Source organism: Drosophila yakuba, chromosome 3L (assembly GCF_016746365.2).
Source record: "Drosophila yakuba strain Tai18E2 chromosome 3L, Prin_Dyak_Tai18E2_2.1, whole genome shotgun sequence".
Classification (NCBI taxonomy): domain Eukaryota; kingdom Metazoa; phylum Arthropoda; class Insecta; order Diptera; family Drosophilidae; genus Drosophila; species Drosophila yakuba.
The window spans coordinates 1,003,837-1,023,523 of NC_052529.2; the positions used below are offsets into that span (position 1 = coordinate 1,003,837).

General features: G+C 45.4%; 3 protein-coding genes across 3 annotated transcripts in view; all 3 read left to right on the forward strand.

Moving 5' to 3' along the window:
- LOC6532301 (glucose transporter type 1) overlaps positions 1–17,713 on the forward strand; it is a 34,799-nt gene extending 17,086 nt beyond the window's left edge. Inside the window, 11 exon segments of the mRNA XM_039374823.1 lie at positions 3,236–3,401; positions 3,596–3,763; positions 4,567–4,823; positions 4,914–5,038; positions 5,107–5,385; positions 5,446–5,723; positions 5,922–6,044; positions 7,585–7,788; positions 7,866–8,005; positions 9,693–9,796; positions 12,406–17,713. Of these exon segments, the coding sequence (XP_039230757.1) occupies positions 3,236–3,401; positions 3,596–3,763; positions 4,567–4,823; positions 4,914–5,038; positions 5,107–5,385; positions 5,446–5,723; positions 5,922–6,044; positions 7,585–7,788; positions 7,866–8,005; positions 9,693–9,796; positions 12,406–14,879 (4,318 nt within the window). The 3' untranslated portion in view covers positions 14,880–17,713.
- Positions 9,804–11,703, forward strand: LOC120321611 (glucose transporter type 1-like). Its single transcript, XM_039374824.1, has one exon. It carries the CDS (start codon positions 10,897–10,899, stop codon positions 11,242–11,244), a length of 348 nt encoding a protein of 115 aa, XP_039230758.1. The 5' UTR covers positions 9,804–10,896; the 3' UTR covers positions 11,245–11,703.
- A 200-nt stretch (positions 17,714–17,913) lies between the features above and the next one.
- LOC6532303 (divergent protein kinase domain 1C) lies at positions 17,914–19,618 on the forward strand. The gene is made up of 5 exons (XM_002093027.4): positions 17,914–18,144; positions 18,210–18,362; positions 18,421–18,558; positions 18,613–18,821; positions 18,884–19,618. The coding sequence occupies exons 1-5, from the start codon at positions 17,995–17,997 to the stop codon at positions 19,458–19,460; spliced, it is 1,227 nt and encodes a 408-aa protein (XP_002093063.1). The 5' UTR covers positions 17,914–17,994; the 3' UTR covers positions 19,461–19,618.
- The last annotated feature ends 69 nt before the right edge of the window (positions 19,619–19,687 follow it).

Consider the following 19,687-nt stretch of genomic DNA (forward strand, 5'->3'; position numbering starts at 1 on the left):
GCACTCCGAATATACATGTAAAAGTATTCCCACCGCAATGAAGTAACGCAATTAAAGAGTCCCAAAAACGGACATTCGAAGTGATTTATTTCTCTCTGTGCGGTTGCCATTCGGCTGTGTTTTTTATGACAAGCCGAAAAGTGTTTGAGGGCCATTAAGTCGCTGTTCGCACCATACACACACACACACACATAGCTACACACATACAGTCGCACACAGCCATGTAAAGCCATTGACAAACATCCTTTGGCCCGGCAGGCAGTCAATCAGCCTGCGGTTGGCCACTTCAGCAGCGCTCTCTCTTGTTTCCACTCCCCGCCCCTGCATGTCATCAAGTTCATAATTAGCTTAACCTCTTTACCCCAAAAAAACCACCCCCCCACATGCCCCTTTTCGTGCGTAATCCCCTGCCAATGCATCACTCAGTCAGTCAGTCAGTCAGTCACACAATATTTGCAGGACTTTTCAACTCGTTTAATGTCCCTCCGCCGCTTTTGTTGTTTGTGTTTTCGGTTCCAATGTTTCGTTGCTGCAATGAATTACTGTACACTTTTTATGGTTTAATGCTCGATGTTTAAATGTATCAATGTTTAAATGTTTGCCACAGACAGAATTCAGAATCCAGAATCCCAAAATCCCAAAATCCAGAACCCAGAACCCAGACTAATTGGCGTAGCGGTCCCTTCACCAAAATTAACCGAAAACCAAAAGAGAGAAAACTGTAATAACCAGATACTACAGAACATTTCTTTTCCACTCATTCGTTCATTTTGGCTTTGCATATATCTTTACCCAAAAACCAAAAAAAGCGAACTCCAACAATTTCATAATCCAAACAAAATGTTAATCACGCCAATCATAAAATATATGCGAGTATATTGCCTTGCAAAACGAAATCAACGAGAGCACAAATAAATTCAAATTGATTTACAAATGCCGACGCAACGCGGGCCGTGCAGCAAAAGTTTATGAGACTCGACACAAAAACAGGCGGAAAAACAAGTATTTGCAACGTTTGGTGAATGTCCTATATGCCAATTGGTTTGAACACCCCGATTTCCCTCGATTCCCCGCGATTCCCCGCGATTTCCCCGCGATTTCCCCGCGATTCCCCGCGATTTCCCCGCGATTTCCCCGCGATTCCCCAATTCGATCTGATTGATGAACCTTACATACAGCTTTGCGAGATGTATGAGAACAATCGATTTTGATTTTAATTTATTCGCTGAATTTATTGTGTGCACTGAGATCTGAACTGAACTTTATCTGTAAGTGAAGCGAGTCTGGAGACTTGACGGATGGCGAACTCTGGCTGCGGACTTTGTTCGGTGGGTTAATGTGATTGAAATCCTGCCAAAGGATGAGCCGCTTTTGACTTGTCAAAAATGTGATATTCCTAAAACTGAGCGCAGCCTTTTGACTAACTGCTAAAGTGAACAGCTCGAATGGCATCCCGAATCCTGAATCCTGGAACACGTACACTGCAGCTTTTAATGAATGCACACGCCGGGGAGAAATTGGCAGAAAATTTATTAAATGCTCACGTATACAAATCCCTTATACAAAACCGAAAACTGAAAACAGAAAACAGAAAACTGGAAACAGAAAACTGAAAACCGAAAATTCCTGCAGCTGACAAGCACACATACACACGCAACAGCCAGCAATTGTTTTCGCAGAGAACAATAACTTGCACAGGATGCGCTCGAATATCTCGTCCTGGTTCTGGTTTTGCTCTCGATTCTGTTGCTGTTTCTGTTTCGGATTCGGATTCAGATTCAGATTCAGATTCGGTTTCGCTGCTGTACGCTGATGTATGCATAAAATAATCCTTTTATGCTCGGCACAACAATGTCCGTGAAATGCAAAACAATAACAGTACTAACGATAGCATTCCCACGCCCCTCCTTCTGCCCTGCATTAACATAATGCGCAGGCAACTCAAGCCGGGTCCACGTGTCGTATGCGCAATGTGGGCGCCATGGTCGCTCCATTCGTACATTTGCACATTGAAGTATGTATATCGGCACGCCGCCATCCGCTTTTGTTGCCATTTGATTTAGATGCCCCCCCAAAACAAACAAAGCACAAAGTGCACCTTCCGATGCGCCCAGATATGCGATATATATCTGAACCTATAGGGTTTTCAATACATTTTCATCCAATAAATGGTATGATATTTTTATGGGTTTCAAAAACAAATTTCAAGTTAAAGTCTTAGAGAGCCTAAAATAACTAAAATGTGCTTCCACTATAGCCACTGTTTTAGGTCTCACAACTTTGACTGCAGAGCAAAGAGCGATGGCGATTTGTTTTCACAGCCTTTGCGGCTGATGGAAATGTAAATTTGATGCATTCCAAAGGGGAGCCAGATATAAACAGGATTAAAACTACAACTTTGTCGGGGTCGCCCCATCCATCCCTCCATCCATCTATCCGAAACAGTTGCCAGCAGAGGAGCGGAATCCAGGATAAATGGGGCCAGAGTTCAGAGCTCACAGCTCAGCTAGCTTAAATATATAAATACTAGCGTATATATGTATGTACATACATATATATAATGCCGTCAAGTTTCCATGCTCTCGTGCATTGTACATTACTCTTGCCTTAACCTTAACGAAATATGCCAACAATTTACTTTAAGTTACTTTTTATGTACTTAGTGGCCTGGCTCGGTTATTATTGTTGTTCTCGGTCCGCCCAACACAGAAATCCTTTCTTGGACTTCTGCCCAAGGAGCTGAGTGACTCAAGGAGCTCGGCGACTGGCGTGCGTTTCTGTTTCAGTTTCTGTTTCTGTTCGGTTTCAGTTTCAGCTTCAGCTTCAGTTTCAGTTTTTGTTGCTGGCTCGCTCGGCTTCGAGCTGTGGCCCATAAAATTTATGTTGCTTCATTCCTCAATAATTGCATAGCTCAGTAAATTTTAATGCAAGCGGTCATAAATAATTTCGTTTTGTTTGCGTTTGCGTTTGTACTTGTGTTGCGTTTCGTTCACGTCTTGCGTTTGGAGTTTTGCGTTTTGCGTTTTACTCTGGGCCAGAGCGAAATAAATTACGTATACGCTAAATAACTCTGTCTCAGTCTTGTAGTGGAATAAGTACTCTAAGGAATGAACTCGAAGGCATTTTCCGACCGGCGCACGACTAAAATGCATTTTCTTTGATATTCTCTTTGGCCTTTGACTCGACGCCGTGGCAACTGTCGTGACCCTTCCACTCACCAATGACCCACACACAGTTTGCAAAAGCAAGTTAGCGTGATGAGCATGAATCTGTCAGCGAAACTCGATGAGCTGCAGCGGGGAGATCGACACCTGGAGACGACGGTGGCCCTGTGCGAGATTCGCACCCAGCTCCAGGAGCTGACCAAATCCGTGGAGAGCTGCCAGAGCGAGGTGTCCGAGGTGAGTTGGGTGTCCAGAATGCAATGCAATGCAATAGGAAGCTGGCCAAATTCAAAGCAATATGTCTGGAACTGAACAAGTCTCCTTTATTAACAATGATCTGGTTAATGCTCTAGACTTTGCTTAGAATTTGTACCAAAACTGCAGGATTTGAGATGAATACCTTAAAATGAATTTGTTGCACTAAAAACCAGGTGAAGCGCGACATGGTGGCGATCAAGCACGAACTGGACACCGTGCAGCAGGTGAAGGAGGAGATCGAGGAGCTGCGCGAGTACGTCGATCGACTGGAGGAGCACACGCACAGACGGAAGCTAAGACTTTTAGAACAAGTTTGTAGCTTAAATTATTTGCCATGTTGTGTAATTAAATACTTGAATTTCATTTCTCTATTCATGTACAAACCGAAACACCAAGAACCAACTACCAACAACCAACCAATAACCAACAACCCAGAGCCAGACAACCACCACACCACGACCAAAAACCACCCAGAACCAACCAGAACCACCCAAACATCCATCCACCCAGCCACACTGAACCACTGAACCCACTGTACCCACTGAACCCACTGAACACCACAGAAACTGCCACCATGACGGACAGATGCAAATGCTCTGCGGATTGGCCTCAGTTTCTGTCCACACTCAAACAAATTTTCACTCGCAACCTATAACATTTTGAAAATTGGATTAACCACCCAAAATGGCACAAATTTCAGTCCTTAAAGGTGACACAAAGATTTGTTTGAGTGTACTGCACACGTACAGACGGCTTCTTCATCAACGTATCTCAAATATTAGCTATCTAATTAGTTTTTTATTATTTATTCTTATAAGTTTCGTAGCCAAATCAAATAAATAAATGCGAAAATGTTAATAAAACTATTATTATTTTGTTTGATTTCATTGATTTTCGATATGGTTTCCAACATCCGAACACTTTCATCCATCAGAAGGTATCTTATGGTTTCTTTACGACTCAGTTTCAATTAGAAAATTGGCCTTATCCAAAGAGAAAGCTTTGGTTTCCTTGACGCACACTCGTTTGCAATGCGTTTGATGGACCCGCCCGCACATCCCCCCACCGAATCCCCCACCGTCCCGCCCCCGCTCCCCCCGCAGAATTGTTCACCACTAATGGTATTCCAAATCGAAACTTGCAGGGTCTCACCTTCTTCCTCACCTACTCGATATTCTCGGCGGTGCTGGGCATGCTGCAGTTCGGCTACAACACCGGCGTCATCAATGCGCCCGAGAAGAACATCGAGAACTTCATGAAGGACGTGTACAAGGACCGCTACGGCGAGGACATCAGCGAGGAGTTCATCCAGCAGCTCTACTCCGTGGCGGTGTCCATTTTCGCCATCGGCGGCATGCTAGGCGGTTTCAGCGGCGGCTGGATGGCCAACCGCTTTGGCAGGTAATTTCAATCAACTTATACTTAGTTAGGAAATATTAAATGAATATCATTGCTAAATACTTGATATGATTTATTCGATTGGCATTGCAGAAAAGGCGGGCTACTGTTGAACAATGTGCTCGGCATTGCCGGCGCCTGTTTGATGGGATTTACCAAAGTTAGTCATTCCTATGAAATGTTATTCCTTGGCCGATTTATAATTGGTGTTAATTGCGGTGAGTGTTTGCCTTGCACTACATATAATCATAAAATGTATTAATGGGTGTGCACTGATGATTTAAAGGCCTGAACACGTCGCTGGTGCCCATGTACATCTCGGAGATAGCGCCACTGAATCTGCGCGGTGGCTTAGGAACTGTTAATCAATTGGCTGTGACCGTAGGTTTACTATTATCCCAAGTGCTGGGCATCGAGCAGATCCTCGGCACCAACGAGGGCTGGCCCATCCTCCTGGGCCTGGCCATCTGCCCGGCGATCCTGCAACTCATCCTGCTGCCCGTCTGCCCGGAGTCGCCTCGCTATCTGCTCATCACCAAGCAGTGGGAGGAGGAGGCGCGCAAAGGTACCATCCGCTTGTGATCATTCAACTTAGAGTTATACCTTTTAACCACTGCATCTGCAGCACTGCGCCGGTTGCGAGCCTCTGGGTCCGTGGAGGAGGACATCGAGGAGATGCGGGCCGAGGAGCGGGCCCAGCAGTCCGAGAGCCACATATCGACCATGGAGCTGATATGCTCGCCCACCCTGCGCCCTCCGCTCATCATCGGCATCGTGATGCAGCTGAGCCAGCAGTTCAGCGGCATCAACGCCGTCTTCTACTACTCCACGTCGCTCTTCATGAGCTCGGGATTGACTGAGGAGAGCGCCAAGTTCGCCACGATAGGCATCGGCGCCATAATGGTAAGTCGCCCTAAAAGTATGCAACGAAAAAGGATCTCTGTAAAGGATCAGGTTTTTCACATATAGCTGTGTACTTGTAGACACTTCAAGTGACTCCTGTGACACAACAAACAATTTTTTTTTTATTGTGTGATTTATTTAGTGATTCGATTTCAAGAATAACTATAAGGCTAACTATAATGTACCATTCTTGCACAGGTTGTTATGACGCTCGTGTCCATTCCGCTGATGGATCGCACGGGTCGCCGCACCCTGCATCTCTATGGCCTGGGCGGAATGTTCATCTTCTCCATCTTCATCACCATTTCGTTCCTGATCAAGGCAAGTATAGGGGTGTCCAGGATGCTCGAGTCCTGCTCTTGCTCCTGTAGCGTAATGCCTGCGAATGTGAATGCAAAAATGCCTGCCACTTTGGGTTTGCATTTGTTTATCTCCCGCCCGTTTAGTGAACTCCTAGAAACGCCAGAACTTGGCCCATGTCCCATATCCCATTTTCCAGTTACTCCAAACGAGTTTATAAATATTTTAACATTGATATACTTTATGCATGAAGTTGTGTTTTACCCCTTCGAGCCCCCAAAAACATGAAAAACCCGAACATAAAACAAAAACACTCACCAACACACACGTAAGAGCATGACAGTTGTCCCGCGCGTATATCTATAAATTATTGATGTGAGATATATTTGAATTTATAACAAGTTAGATTTATGACTCTCGCCCAGCCATTAAACGTAGCTTTTTTTCAGTTTTTTCCGTGCTTACGTTGATGTATTGCATTTAAGTCATAGACGTATGTGTGTTTAATTTATGGGCCAAAACCTGGTCGCTTTAGTTATTAATTACGTCCTCCATCTGCGATTTGAAAATATGTTTTCGCAGATGGTGGCACATGCATGATTAGCTTTGGAATGCTTATGTGTTAGTTATGATTTTTTGCATTTTTGCTTTACGGCTTTCATAGTTTGTATACACTGTTTGCACGTGGCTTGCCAATAGATATATTTACTTTTTCAGTTGCCTAGGCTAAGTTGTTGCGCCTGCCAGCTGGACCTGCATTTAGTAAATAATCAGGCACTTGTTTTTGGTTGTGTCAAGCATTGAAAGACAAGTTCCTGATTTGAGATATCCTGGCCAGCCGCTGGCGCAACTGTCCCGCCCCTAATTAGAGCTATTCTCGACTTGGCAGGCTTTCGCCCCACAAAACACTCACTCGAAATCGGTTGACGAATTCGTTCTGTTTATGATTTATACGCTTTGTTTTCCGCTAGAGGCAATCCACACAGTTTCAAAGGCAAGCAAAAGTTTCGACCAAAAGCAAAACCAAGCAAAACACACAACTCAGCAAAAGTTTTCCGGGCACCAGTTCCACCAGCTCCCCCAAAATGGAGGAAAAAATAGAGCAGAGCACCGCGCTGAACTCGCTTTAGAGGTGTCACCACCTCCCACACACGAAACTCTCACACAGAAACCAAAACACTCAATGTGACCTCAAGCCATAATTTATTGGTTTTAAACTCTTTGTTTGGTAATTGTGTAAGATATAGCTAACTTTACGTACAACTAAGCATTCCTAAGCATTCTCAGACCCACAAAGACTCGAGCGGCAGTTCAGCGGTCAACTCTTTGAGAACCAAGAAAACGAGACCAGCCAACTCCAGTTCTTATCTATCTTAATACTTTCTACTTTCGATACTCTAACCAACTCATGCATAAAAGAGAGCAGGCTTATCGGGGGGTTGTGTCTTATATTCATTCGTATTATTTCGAAGACAGTTCGTTAAGCGCGAGTAGAGGAAAAGCCTACATCGAGAATGCGAGTACTATGCATTTTGTATAGGAGTTCTTTGGTTATGTGCAGGAAATGATTGACTGGATGTCCTACCTCTCTGTGGTGGCCACCCTCGGCTTCGTCGTCTTCTTTGCGGTGGGACCCGGATCGATACCCTGGATGATCACCGCGGAGCTCTTCTCCCAGGGACCCCGGCCCAGTGCCATGGCTATCGCGGTGCTGGTCAACTGGATGGCCAACTTTGTGGTCGGCATTGGTTTCCCCAGCATGAAGGTGAGTGGCCGGCATAATGCTCGTCGTATTTGGGTGTGGTTTCGCGGTACACTTAAGTTTTTATTCTTCTTCTTCAGACTGCCCTGGAGAACTACACGTTCTTGCCGTTCAGCGTGTTCCTGGCCATCTTCTGGATATTCACCTACAAGAAGGTGCCCGAGACGAAGAACAAGACGTTCGAGGAGATCCTGGCCCTCTTCCGGCACAACAATGGCAGGTATGTGTCCTTGCACTAGCTCATTCTTCGCTCAAATTCTGCACACAAATCATGGCAATATGTCGAATAGTTATTCAGCTCATAACTTCAACTCAACTTTCTTACCCGACACAAGAAATGTGAACCAAAAACTATAAAATACAATACAGAATCTTTGTACTATGCCCTCGATTACCATTACTTGGAAGTTTATTATGCGGTTTGCATAAACAAACTGAGCCAGTGAACCGCCTGCCTAGGATCGGTTCAGGGTTCAGAAGTTTTCATTTCTTTTCGTTTTGAAATTTTGGTTCCCTTTTGTTTTACCAAGCACCATAAGTTCGAAAATAACCCTCTGACTTGAAATACATTCCATGTATTCCTCCAAGGACCTTTCGAGATAGTAGACTGTACGGGTAAGTTGCATGAAGCCACCGAGGACGATCGATCAGACTCTTAAGCTCCGTATCTAAAAGTCCCCCCAAAATCAAAATCAAATATTAGATCCGATGCGTTTCGCTCTCCAAAGTTCCACCTTAAATTTGTAGCTCGTATTGCTGTACTTTATTTAGCCACTTTATGTACCATTTTAACCGAACTAAAAATACTAAAACGAAAGTTAACCGAATCGAATTGAATTGAATTGAAATTGTGGATTCCTGCGCTCAAAAGTTTCTATGAATTTTTCGGCATGTTTGCTTAACTTTGCCTGTACTTTGTTACAACTCGTTACTTTGTTACTACAACTACAAACCATAAACTGGCTGCCGTAAAGCAAACTAAATAAGACTCATAATAGCCAACTATATAAATACCCAATATTAAATATCAACTTTAATACTCTACTCTCCAACTCTCTCTATGCATAGCTAAGCCGTTACCTATACTTACTACTATTAAGAGCCGCATCTCATCTCTTTCTGCCCCCCATCACGTTATCCGACGTATCAGAATCGCTATCATTGCGCCCCGTTTCCCCCCATCGCTCATTATCAAATTATAAAAAATAAATTGGTTGGTTTACAGTGGTCTATCCATACATTCCACAAAAGCCCCACTCACACACTGCCACACCACATGCACACTGATTTTGTTGCCCGATCTTTGACCATATAGCGAGGATAATGCCAACGGAAACAGTTGCACCACCGCGGACTTTGAGTTGTCGCAGAACGAGGCCGACGAGAAGGGTAGCGTGCATGCCAAGGCACAGTGAAGCTCCGCTAGGAAAGCTACCCCCAGATAGAACCCAGAACCAGTGTGACACCCACCAGTGACCGCCCGTCCAGTCCTTTCAAATAACTTATAAACTTCAATCACCAACTTCACTCATAGCAATTCCTGGAAGATTCCGGGGCGGAGGACGTGGGAGCCATATTTCAATTAGTACTAGTGCTAGTTTAATTTAATTTCACGTTATATGTTTGATTTCAAATAAATGTTATTTTATTACCATTTTTATTTGCTTTCGTTTGATTTCATCTATGATTTTTAAGCCGCGCCTAATAACTTCCAAGCAGCCCATAGCTACAGTACACTAACTACAGAATCCTCCAGCGAGAACCATTTCGGTGTCTCTCTCGACTTCAATGAAACAGCCAACAGAACCCGACAAAACTCTCGAAATTGCTTTCATTAGTTGCAAAGAAATTAAATTTACCAAATACGTTTACACTTAAAACATAATCGTAGAGTGTGCGAATTTCAGGAGTATGCTAAACTGCACAAATAGCTTGGAGCCACAAAGTATGAATTCTGGCATCGAGCATGCCGCCTTGATGGTATCCGAGGAGAAGACCCAACATGACTCACGTAAGAATCCAAAACACGCCGGCGTTGCACCCCAAATACCCGAATCCGAATCCGAACCCGATTCCGAACCCCAATCCGAACCTGAATCCGAATCCGAGTCCTCCGAATCATCGGAATCCTTCCCGTTCTGAAATCCTGAAACCACAACCACACCTCGATTGCGTTTCAGTTTCACTTCCAGTTTCCGTTTGAGTTTTTAATTTCCTCGTTATTTGTTGTGCAAATTGCTCGAACCACACACCCAATATTTGCATATCCAAACACACAGGTTGTGAGACAAACACACACACAACACACAAGCCAGTAAATGTCCTGTAGGTAAACATAAAAGACCCTAATTTTGAATTTACTCGTTAACTGTTAACTGTTTAAGCCGAACAAACTGTACCTATGTAAATTGCCTCACGAACCAAACTTGCCTAACGCGTCGCATAATTAATTTTTTGTTTGACACAACCGAAAATGCGTCTAAAATCTGTAGGGATTTTAAAACATTGTTTTTTTGGGTGACAGGGAAACATGAAATTTGGATGTTGACAAACACACCTTTTCGAGCAATTAGACAATAGATGTTTCGTTAGTTTACCACAACAAAAAATTCTGCATTTCCCCGATCCATTCAAAATCCCTTTCTCCAAACTCCATCATCTCCACTCATTAATCTAAGTGTGTGTGTATCTATGAATTTGCGACTCTTATCGTTTGCCTAGTAACTCTGAAGTACTTGTATTATTTGGAATGTCCTATTAACTTAGTTGCTTGTTATTGTAGAAATTCGATCTGTACTACTCTCTTCTACTTCTAATCTGTAACTAAAATCTGATGCGATGCTCGCGTCCGTCTGAATAAATTAACTATCTTGCATTGTTTATTTCCATTCGGATTTATGAATTGTGTTTTTTTCGGATCAAACAATTTTAAACATTGGAACCCTATCAATCAATCGATCAAAATCAACCATCAACTGGACCTCTAACACACAACCAACACTCAACTATTGTATGTAACCAACTCGACTCGACAACAACTACCAATATTGGCGCCTATCTGATCTTGCATGAAATGAAAACCAAAACTCAATCGATAATTGAAAATCAAAAATGAAAAACAAAAAAAAAAAAAACAAACCGAGAAATCCCTTTGCCGTGCATTGTAATAATCAAGTGTTTGGTACGACCTCGTTTTCCCTGACGGTTGAAGGCATGGGTCCCTATCCGCTGAGCGATAGCACCAATCTGCTGGGTCCCGGATCGAGCAGCTATGGTCCCGGCGGAGTCCTCGGATCCGCTTCCGGATCGGGTGGCCATTGCTACACGAACTACGGCACCAATCTGCAGACGCCGCAGGTGGCGCGGAAGTGCCACTACGACGAGGTCGACGACTACAGTTTCCGCCGGCACTCGGCGCACGGAAGGATGTCATGTAGGTTGACCCAGCACCACCGCTAATAATAAGCCACCACAACCCAGCTGAGCCACTGACCCACTGAGTCACCACGCAGCCACTCAGCCACTCAGCCAATCACGAAAGCATTTACACGAAAATGCCCAAAACCAAATGCACCCAGTCGAATCTAAGCCATATATATAGCCACCAAACATATAGACGTATATATCCAAATAGGCTAAGGCTCAAGCTGAAGCGCTGAAACGAACCACCGACAGTTCGGAACTGATGAACCGTAGCTTACATTGTTTTCCTTTCGTTCCTTTATAGTACGCAAGTGAAGGGAAAGCCACTGATCTTGGGACCAACTATTTTAGAGACAAAAAGAGGAGCGAACCGATTGGCTAAGTAATGAAAAGTCGCACCACTCTCTGAAAACCGAACACCAAACACCACACACCACACACCAAATACCCAACTCACCCACTCGCTCAAGGATCAGAAAGAAAAGTGCCAATAATGCGACTGAAAATAAACACATGTCATTCAAACCTTCTGACTTCTCCATTCACAAATCATTTATTATTTAAATGCCAGTCAATTAATCCGTAATCATTATTTTTCATGCCTTCAACGTGTTAGCCTAAAAATCTAATTGGCCATAATTAAATGAATTGCAGCTGCGGTGAAATGTATAGTTTTTAGTTTTAGTTTTACTTCTGTAGCAAGGTGAACTATTATTTATTGCAACTATTATTGCCGCAGCCGCACAAAAAAAGGCAAAATGAAAATCATTTGAGTAAATTAATTAACCAATCTATCAGTCCATCAATCAACCAGCCCTGTCGACATCACCATCGCCATGTCAAGGATGTGTTTTGTTGGTCATAAACGAGTACAGACTGTGCATGATGTGTTTGCAAGCGATTGCAAGCGTTTTTGTTGCCCTGCTCCAATTCTCAAATTGCATGCGTATTATTGGCATGGACTTTTTGCATGCACTTTATTAATTAGCAGCAGTAGTGAATGCATCGCAGCTAAGAACGCCCGAAAGAAAAAAAGCCCGTCCATAAACTAAATGAACTGCTAACGATGAACGAAGCTGAGAAGCGCACAATTTGGCCCGCCGTATTAATTGCTTTTTCGTATTCTCGACCTGTGTTTCTGTTTCCGTTTCCGTTTCCGTTTCCGTTTGCGTTTCCTCACCGCCTTTTGCTGGGCAGCTGCATCCGAGCGATTTTTAGAAGGCGGCCGAAGTACACACCAGGGCCGGAGCGCTGCCTCTGCGCCCCATCACCCTCGTCAGCCTCCACCTGTCTGCCCGAGCAGCGGGCCTTGACTGAGGAGCGCCTCGCCTCCTGACTCTGCCAGTGTTCGTTCCACGAGTCGCGCTGAGGAGCTGCATCAGTCGCATCAGTCGCATCAGCAGCAGCAGCAGCAGCAGCAGCAACAGGGGCAGCAGGGGCACCACCAACAGCAGCATCAGTCCCGCTATGCCACACACGAATACGTACACTGTAGCTATGAGAAGGAAGTCGTATGTGATCAGGCCAATTCCTCGCAAGCACCGCCACAGCAGCCAGCACCACCAGTACATCAGCAGCAGCACCAGCCACCACCGCCATTGCACCACTGCCAGCAGCGCAAGCACAGCCACAGTCCGCACCACAGTCGCCACACCTCGCCGCACTCGCACCACCACCACTCGCACCACACTCGCCACAGTCGCCGGAGTCGTCGCCAAGGCAGCGGCAGTCTGCCGGGTGCCCACCAGAGCTCCGCCAACCACTCGGTGGTGCGTCCATCGATCTGCACCAGTCGCCGGCACCGCTCCGTCACGGACATATCCACCACGAACGTGTGCCAGGACCCCGCCTGCTCGGATCGGGAGGTGCAGGAGATTATGGTTAGACGCACCTGCTGCAACACCACTGCCACCAACAGCTCCTCCCGCACCGAACTGGCCCAGTGCTTCGCCGAGGACCTCTACGGCTCATCCCGACGCCCGAGCAGCTGTTGCACCAGCTCGGACTACTGCTACCAGACGGACTCGACGAGTCTGTACGGCTCCAGGTCATCGTTGAGTCGCAACAACTCCATCAAGTCTGCCTCGGCCCTGGTGCGTAAGCACCACCGCAGTCAGCGGAGCCTGCTGCCCGAGCACCGACACCCCAGCTACACTTCCATATCGCTGAGGGGCCTCAATGCCAGTCGCCCGAATAGCCAACTGGGTTCGCTGACCTCGATCTTCGACCGGGTCAAGAGCATGGCGCCCGAGGGCTCCACACTGGAGCGTCAGAGCTCGAAGGGCGCACTGGGCAGCAGCGAGCTGCCGGAGTACGCCTGCTCCCCGTCGCCGATTCGCTGGAGCTTCCTGGCCGATGGTCGATCGCCCTCCGAAATGGAGGGCGCAGTCGGCGGAGGTGCTGAGCGGGAGCAGGAGGAGGACAAGCTGGACGCGTGGCAAGTGCCGGAGCCGGAGCCGGAAAAGAAGCCGTGCCGCAAGATCACCACCAGCACCTCCGTTTACGACGAGGGGCCCAGCACTTCGGCAGCGGCGGCTAGGAAGCGGCGGGGCAGCAAGGGAAGTCGGGGCAGCAAGGGCAGTGGCAGCTACCATTGTGAGTTCGAGGATGAGGCCACCACCACGGTGATGTTCCACCAGGATGCCGGCGAGGCGTACAACAACTGCTGCAGCAACAATTACAACTACATACAGTGCAACAGCTACTTGGATCAGGACCTGCAGATCACCAGCGAGGACATCCATCAGTATCTGTCCAAGGGCGATACCACAGCCAGTGACATTCTGAACAACTCCAAGAACTATCCCTTTCAGCCCTCGAACGCCCTGGAGTTTCAGTACAAGAACAATTTCCAGCAGGGTCAAGTCAATGCGAACAACAATAACACCAATACCACAAACACCGCGTCCAGCGATGCTGCCGAGTGTTTCCAGAACTACAGGGCCAACTCGAAGGAGACGAACCTGAATCAGAGTGCCACGGAGCAGCTCTCGCCCACGAATATCAACTTGTCCACGAGCTCGAACAACATAAACATCGTGTTCAGCAGCAGCCTGGAGCGGAATGCCAACGAGGTGAAGTTCATCAACAACAGAAGCGGTGCGGCTGGTGGTTCCGAGGTGGGTTGTGAGGTGGGTCACCATGCGGGCTACCTGCCGTACACCTATCCCAGTTACGATTACACGAACATGTCGGGCAACTCGCACTTCGAGAAGTCCCTGGGCATAGACGAACTGCCCAAGGAGTTTGGCGGCCTGGAGGGCGCTGCAGGCGGTGGTGGCGCCTCCACCACCAGCGAGCACTCCTCGTCGCTGCCATCGCCGCAACCACTGACGCACCACCAGCAGCTGCACCACTTCGAGTCCTTTGACGCCGCCTCCGAGCACAACTTGCTGGCTGCCCAGCCCATGTCGCCGGGTTCCCCGCTGTCGGGGTCCGTGAATCCCGCCGGCGATGACTTTGTCCAGATGCACCACTACCATCACGCCAACTCACCGCACTCACAATCGCACCACAGCCACGCCCACACGCACACCCACGGCCACCACGTGCACCACCTGCTCAACCACCCCGCCTACGATCTAACCGACGACCAGTTCCGGTTGGGATCGGCCTTGAAGCGAGTGCGCAAGCGAGCACGCAAGTACACCGATTTCCTGCGCAAGAAGTGAGCGGTGGCGATCATGGACTCACTGCATCCTGAATCCTGCATCCTCCCCTAGATTCACCCTACTTTGGCCGCAAATACCTGGTGGTCTCGAAGCGGCGATCGCAGAGCCTGGACGAAGACTAATCATGTGGCGACTGGACAAGCAATAGGACAAGCCGAGGAAGCAGCGGTGTTGTTCGGCCGATCGAGTACCATACTTACATTTAATTACAATTTTTACACTGCCAAAAAGTTAAGAGAATTAAAGTTAATTTTTGCTAAGCCAAAACTCTGTTTAAAGCGAGACAGATCAGTCAGATCAGACACATGATGCACTATGGAAAGGGTGGATTTACTAGGGTGGTTCTCTTGAAGTTATATGGGTGGTTATCCGTACAATTTGAAGTGAAACATTTTATGGAGTTCTCCAAGGAATCTTGGAGCACTTGTAAATACTTGTACCTCCCAGAAATTCACTCGCCCCAATGCACCAGCCACACACACGAATCACATCAGCTGCAAACACATGAGAAAGTGGAAGATGAACAACGACTATTTTAAATAATGAAAAGAAAGAAATACTTAAGCTAACAGTGCGTATACATAATAAATACAAGCGGTATCAGAGGAGGGCATTTGTATATTCAACTTAAACATTAAGCGAAGGTTTTGAATTTGCATATTTAAATTGACTAAACCCATATACATAGTTAAGAGCCAAGGCAAATGGAAATAATAATGCACACCTACTCAAGCCTAGATGATAGACAACCAATCTAACATACCAGTTAAAGCTAGCTATAAGGATCAGATGGATGAAAAGGATCAGATAGATCAGGTAGATCAGATCGAAGCAGCGCCACAAGATTTAGAGTTTCAGCAACAGCAAATGCAAACGCAACTGCAACTAAATAAAGAAATTAACCATTAATTAACAAACAAAACAGCAAGAAAAGAACAGCAACTGTAGTTTGGCACACTAAGGACAACAAGTTTAATGTTACAAAAACGAGTGTTAAGATTACACAGAAAAAAGTGAGAGTTTTGTTAGCATTTATTTGATATGCGCGTTTTTTCAGGGACTGCTTGCGATTTTTGTAATAAAGCAATAAGCCGTTTTGCTCAAGGATTAAATACGATTAAATACGTTTGCGTTTCACCCAGAGACCCACAATCTTTTTTCGATTTCTCCGCGATTCGTTTCAAGTGTATTATCCCCAACAACTGTCTTCCAATTATACTTTCTAGTCGTATCTCTCGTAGATTCAGTTGCTCTCAAAAATAACTTAAACATCTAATTGTAAACTAAGCACTCCAACTTATTTTAATGGCCGTTGAATCAGACGTACCTTGCGTGAGAACAAAGAAAACGGAGAAAACCGAGAAAACCGAGAAAACTGAGAAAATTGTAAATAACTGCTGTTGATTAATTAATAACCTAATTTACGAGTAACTACTAAATGAACTTTATTTGTAGTCTTTAGCCGTGGCGAATCATTATGAATTAGTGAACCGAAAATAATAAATATAAATGCACTGCCAAAAACAAAGGTTTTAAATAAATGAACAACAAGAACACGATCCACTGCGAGACTCAAACGAAAAACACTAGAGGATCAAGTTCGCGAAACCAAATCGAAAATGAAAACTGCTGTAAATATAAGAATGAATACATATAGAGAAATCATAGACATTTTTTAAAGGCACATTAATTAACGAGGAGCATGCAATTTGCAGATTTTTTACATTATTTTAATGAACTAAGAAAAACAATAATGAGTTAAACGGAGCTACGAAACCGAAAAAAAAAACCAACAAAAAATTCAAATGCCACGCGGCCGTGCGATTTTGTAACAAAATCAAAAGACAGAATGTTAACATTGCGTAAAGTTAAATCAAGTATATAAAACCAAAACGAAAAACGAAGAATTAAACAGGCACCTCAAAATGGCGTTAAGGTGCGAGAACTGGGCACCGGAAACGGAAACGGACTGGTCTTAAGTTGTGTGCACTATTCGAACTGTAAATAACAGATTCTGATCTGCCGAAACAATTAGCCCCCAAAATGCATCCCCAAAACAACGGACCGAGTTAGAGAAATTATCCGCTAATAGGAAAACTACTATGGGAAACAGCTAGAACCGCGGCAAATCCCCTTAAAGTTCACGTAGCAAGGACACACACTTACCAATTAACCCGAAGGACCGATTTTCGGGCCACGATAATCACACACAAAAGAACAGAAGTTGAGGCCAGCTGCAAGAAGTAGTGAGATGCCGATTGAGAAATATAGCTGAATTAACACAATTAACAATGGCATTATACCCTAGCGACTTTTTTTACCTGTTTGTACTTTAGTTGGTGGTTCGGATATGTTCTAGCATTTGTCATAGCCACATATAGTTGTGTACATAACTAGTTAAAATTGTGCATACAGAACGGTTATCTTAAGTATATAAATACACGCAAAGGTGAATATTAGCCAGGCCCAGAAGAAAAACACTCAAACTATACAGACTTCACAGACTTTACAGACTTGACAGACAGATTCGTGTTCCGACACACTGAGAATATGCGGTGCAGAGGGTGTAACGCGGAATAATAATTATATTATTAATATACAACAATAAACTTGAACCTAGGTATATGATTCTGAATTTAAATAATTTTTAGTAAGGCAGAGCAAAGAAACCAGAAGCAAAAGCAAAACGGAAACTCTAAACACTTGAATGAAATTAAAAGACAACTTATTAAAAATACAAATAAAAATTGATGAATTAAGTAAAGTAAATTGCTCAATTTAGCTGAGAGTATAAATAAAGAATTATACGTTAAGTAATAATTTCAAAATACAAACCTGACTTTATTTTGGGCAAAGAGTGGAAAAAATGTGTGTCTGAAAGGAAATCATTTTTAAGACAATTTCAGGAGAATCTGTTTCTGGCGTATCTGTATTTGAAAAGAAAGGATACATGGGCAGCACTGATTGCGATACTCATCGATAAACAGGATTCGAGTGCGCATGTCAAGGATGTGTCAGTTTTGGCTGACAATTCTGGGCTTTAAGGGTATATACCCGTACCTTCGATGGGGTGTGTAAGCGAGTTGGTTCAAAATGGAAATCTCTGCCTTTTAAAATGTTGACCGCCCTGCGTCGGAAAATTCGGTTCGGAATGCAGCGCACGGTTCTAATTGCGGTCCTGCTGGCGGTGGGCATTTTCAGCTACGCCTTCCTCAACCTCAAGTTCTGCTTCAAGTTGATGTCCCATCGGAGCCTCAACTTAATGGTAACTTAACCACAACTATTTCCAACGCTGTAACAAATATTTCAATAAAATCCTTTATTAAATAGTGCCAGAAATTCGAAAAGCATGAGTACAGCGGCTCTCTGTGTGAGGAACTTTGTGGTCCCCAATCTTCCTTCGACAACTTTCAGTGTCCACTAAATGATATGAAAACTATCCTCTTTACGGCCGAAAAGAACGGCGATTTGTATGCGGTGAAGGTAGGTCGCGGTTTCCTAGTTGCCAAGACTACGAGTTTTCCTTTTCCCATTCACTTAGCTGGCCCGGCACAACGATGACGAGCTGAGCTGGACCAACAACAAGGGGGAGTCGATATACCCCAAGCTCGAGGAGTTCCACGAGATCGTGAAGCTGCACATCATCTTGGCGTACAATGTCACCCTGGATGATAATATGGTAATTACATGGAGTAACTGATAAACGTAGAGATCTTCATATGAAAATTTTCAGATACGCGCTTTAGTCAACCAGGAAATAGCCGATGATAACTCGCAGCAGATGGTCAGTTTCTGGAGGCTGTTCAAGGACAACAACTACATGATGGGCAAGCTCTTCGACGAGGAGTCCATATTTCCGGCAGTGCTGGGTTCCTGTGGACCCTACTACGCCACTGAGGGACTGCAGATTGTGCAGTCCAACCCCAGCATAATGCAGTATCTGTGGGTTCTCAGCTCTATCGCAAATTACAAGCTCAGAATATATGTATCTTATAACTCCACAGGGCCTCCAATCGCGTGCAGCGGCTGAAGCACGCCCTCAATATTATGGAGTACATTTTCCGCCTGGACGAAATGAAGCCGGAGCCCCTGAAGATGTGCAAGATGCAGGTGAATCGCTTCGGCACCGCCTCTGAGCGCAGGCTGAAGTACCAAAGTGCCGAGCACGTCTACGTGGAGAGCCAACTGGACAAGCGTTTGTCCAGGGGCGTCAAGTGCCACGCCCACCAGGACTGCCACTTCCACTCCTGCCGGGGATTGTGCGACGAGGAGACGCAGACCTGCACGCACATCCAGCAGAACAACAACTTTCAGATCTTCTGCGAGCACATCCTCCTGGGCGGCGGAACCTTTCAGCCCGGCCTCCTCAGCGGCGTGCGGCTCTCCAAGGCGCTCCAGAAGCTGGTCAAGATGTGCGTCCAGCCGCCCAAGGAGCATCAAGTGCCGGGACGCCAGTGGGCGCCCAACACGCAGCTCGCCCTGAGGCTCTACAACGAGCTGAAGCAACTGCATCAGGCTGCATCCGCGGCATCCGCAGGATCCGAGATTCCCGACGAGGGACAGGCACGTCGGGGAGTCTAAGCCACTTGGGAATTGGTTAGGTCATCTAAGAGACCCGGAGGCGGCGAAAGGTAGATCAATTGGCGTACAGCTGGCTCAAAACTGATAGCATTTTTATAAGTAGACTTAATTAATTACAATTAAATAAAACAAAAATGCTTTTTATTGACTACAACAAATGCAAATCTCATTCTTTGACCAATCGAAATATACTCTGCTTAAGTCGGAATGACTTTTTAAAAATAAAT

Excerpts from the sequence above, each read along its gene's own strand:
- LOC120321611 (XM_039374824.1), top strand. The coding sequence starts at position 10,897 with ATGAAAAACAAAAAAAAAAAAAACAAACCGAGAAATCCCTTTGCCGTG.
- LOC6532303 (XM_002093027.4), top strand. The coding sequence starts at position 17,995 with ATGTTGACCGCCCTGCGTCGGAAAATTCGGTTCGGAATGCAGCGCACG. Across the intron at positions 18,145-18,209 it reads ATCGGAGCCTCAACTTAATG|TGCCAGAAATTCGAAAAGCA; the intron begins GTAACTTAACCA and ends TTTATTAAATAG. Across the intron at positions 18,559-18,612 it reads TCACCCTGGATGATAATATG|ATACGCGCTTTAGTCAACCA; the intron begins GTAATTACATGG and ends GAAAATTTTCAG.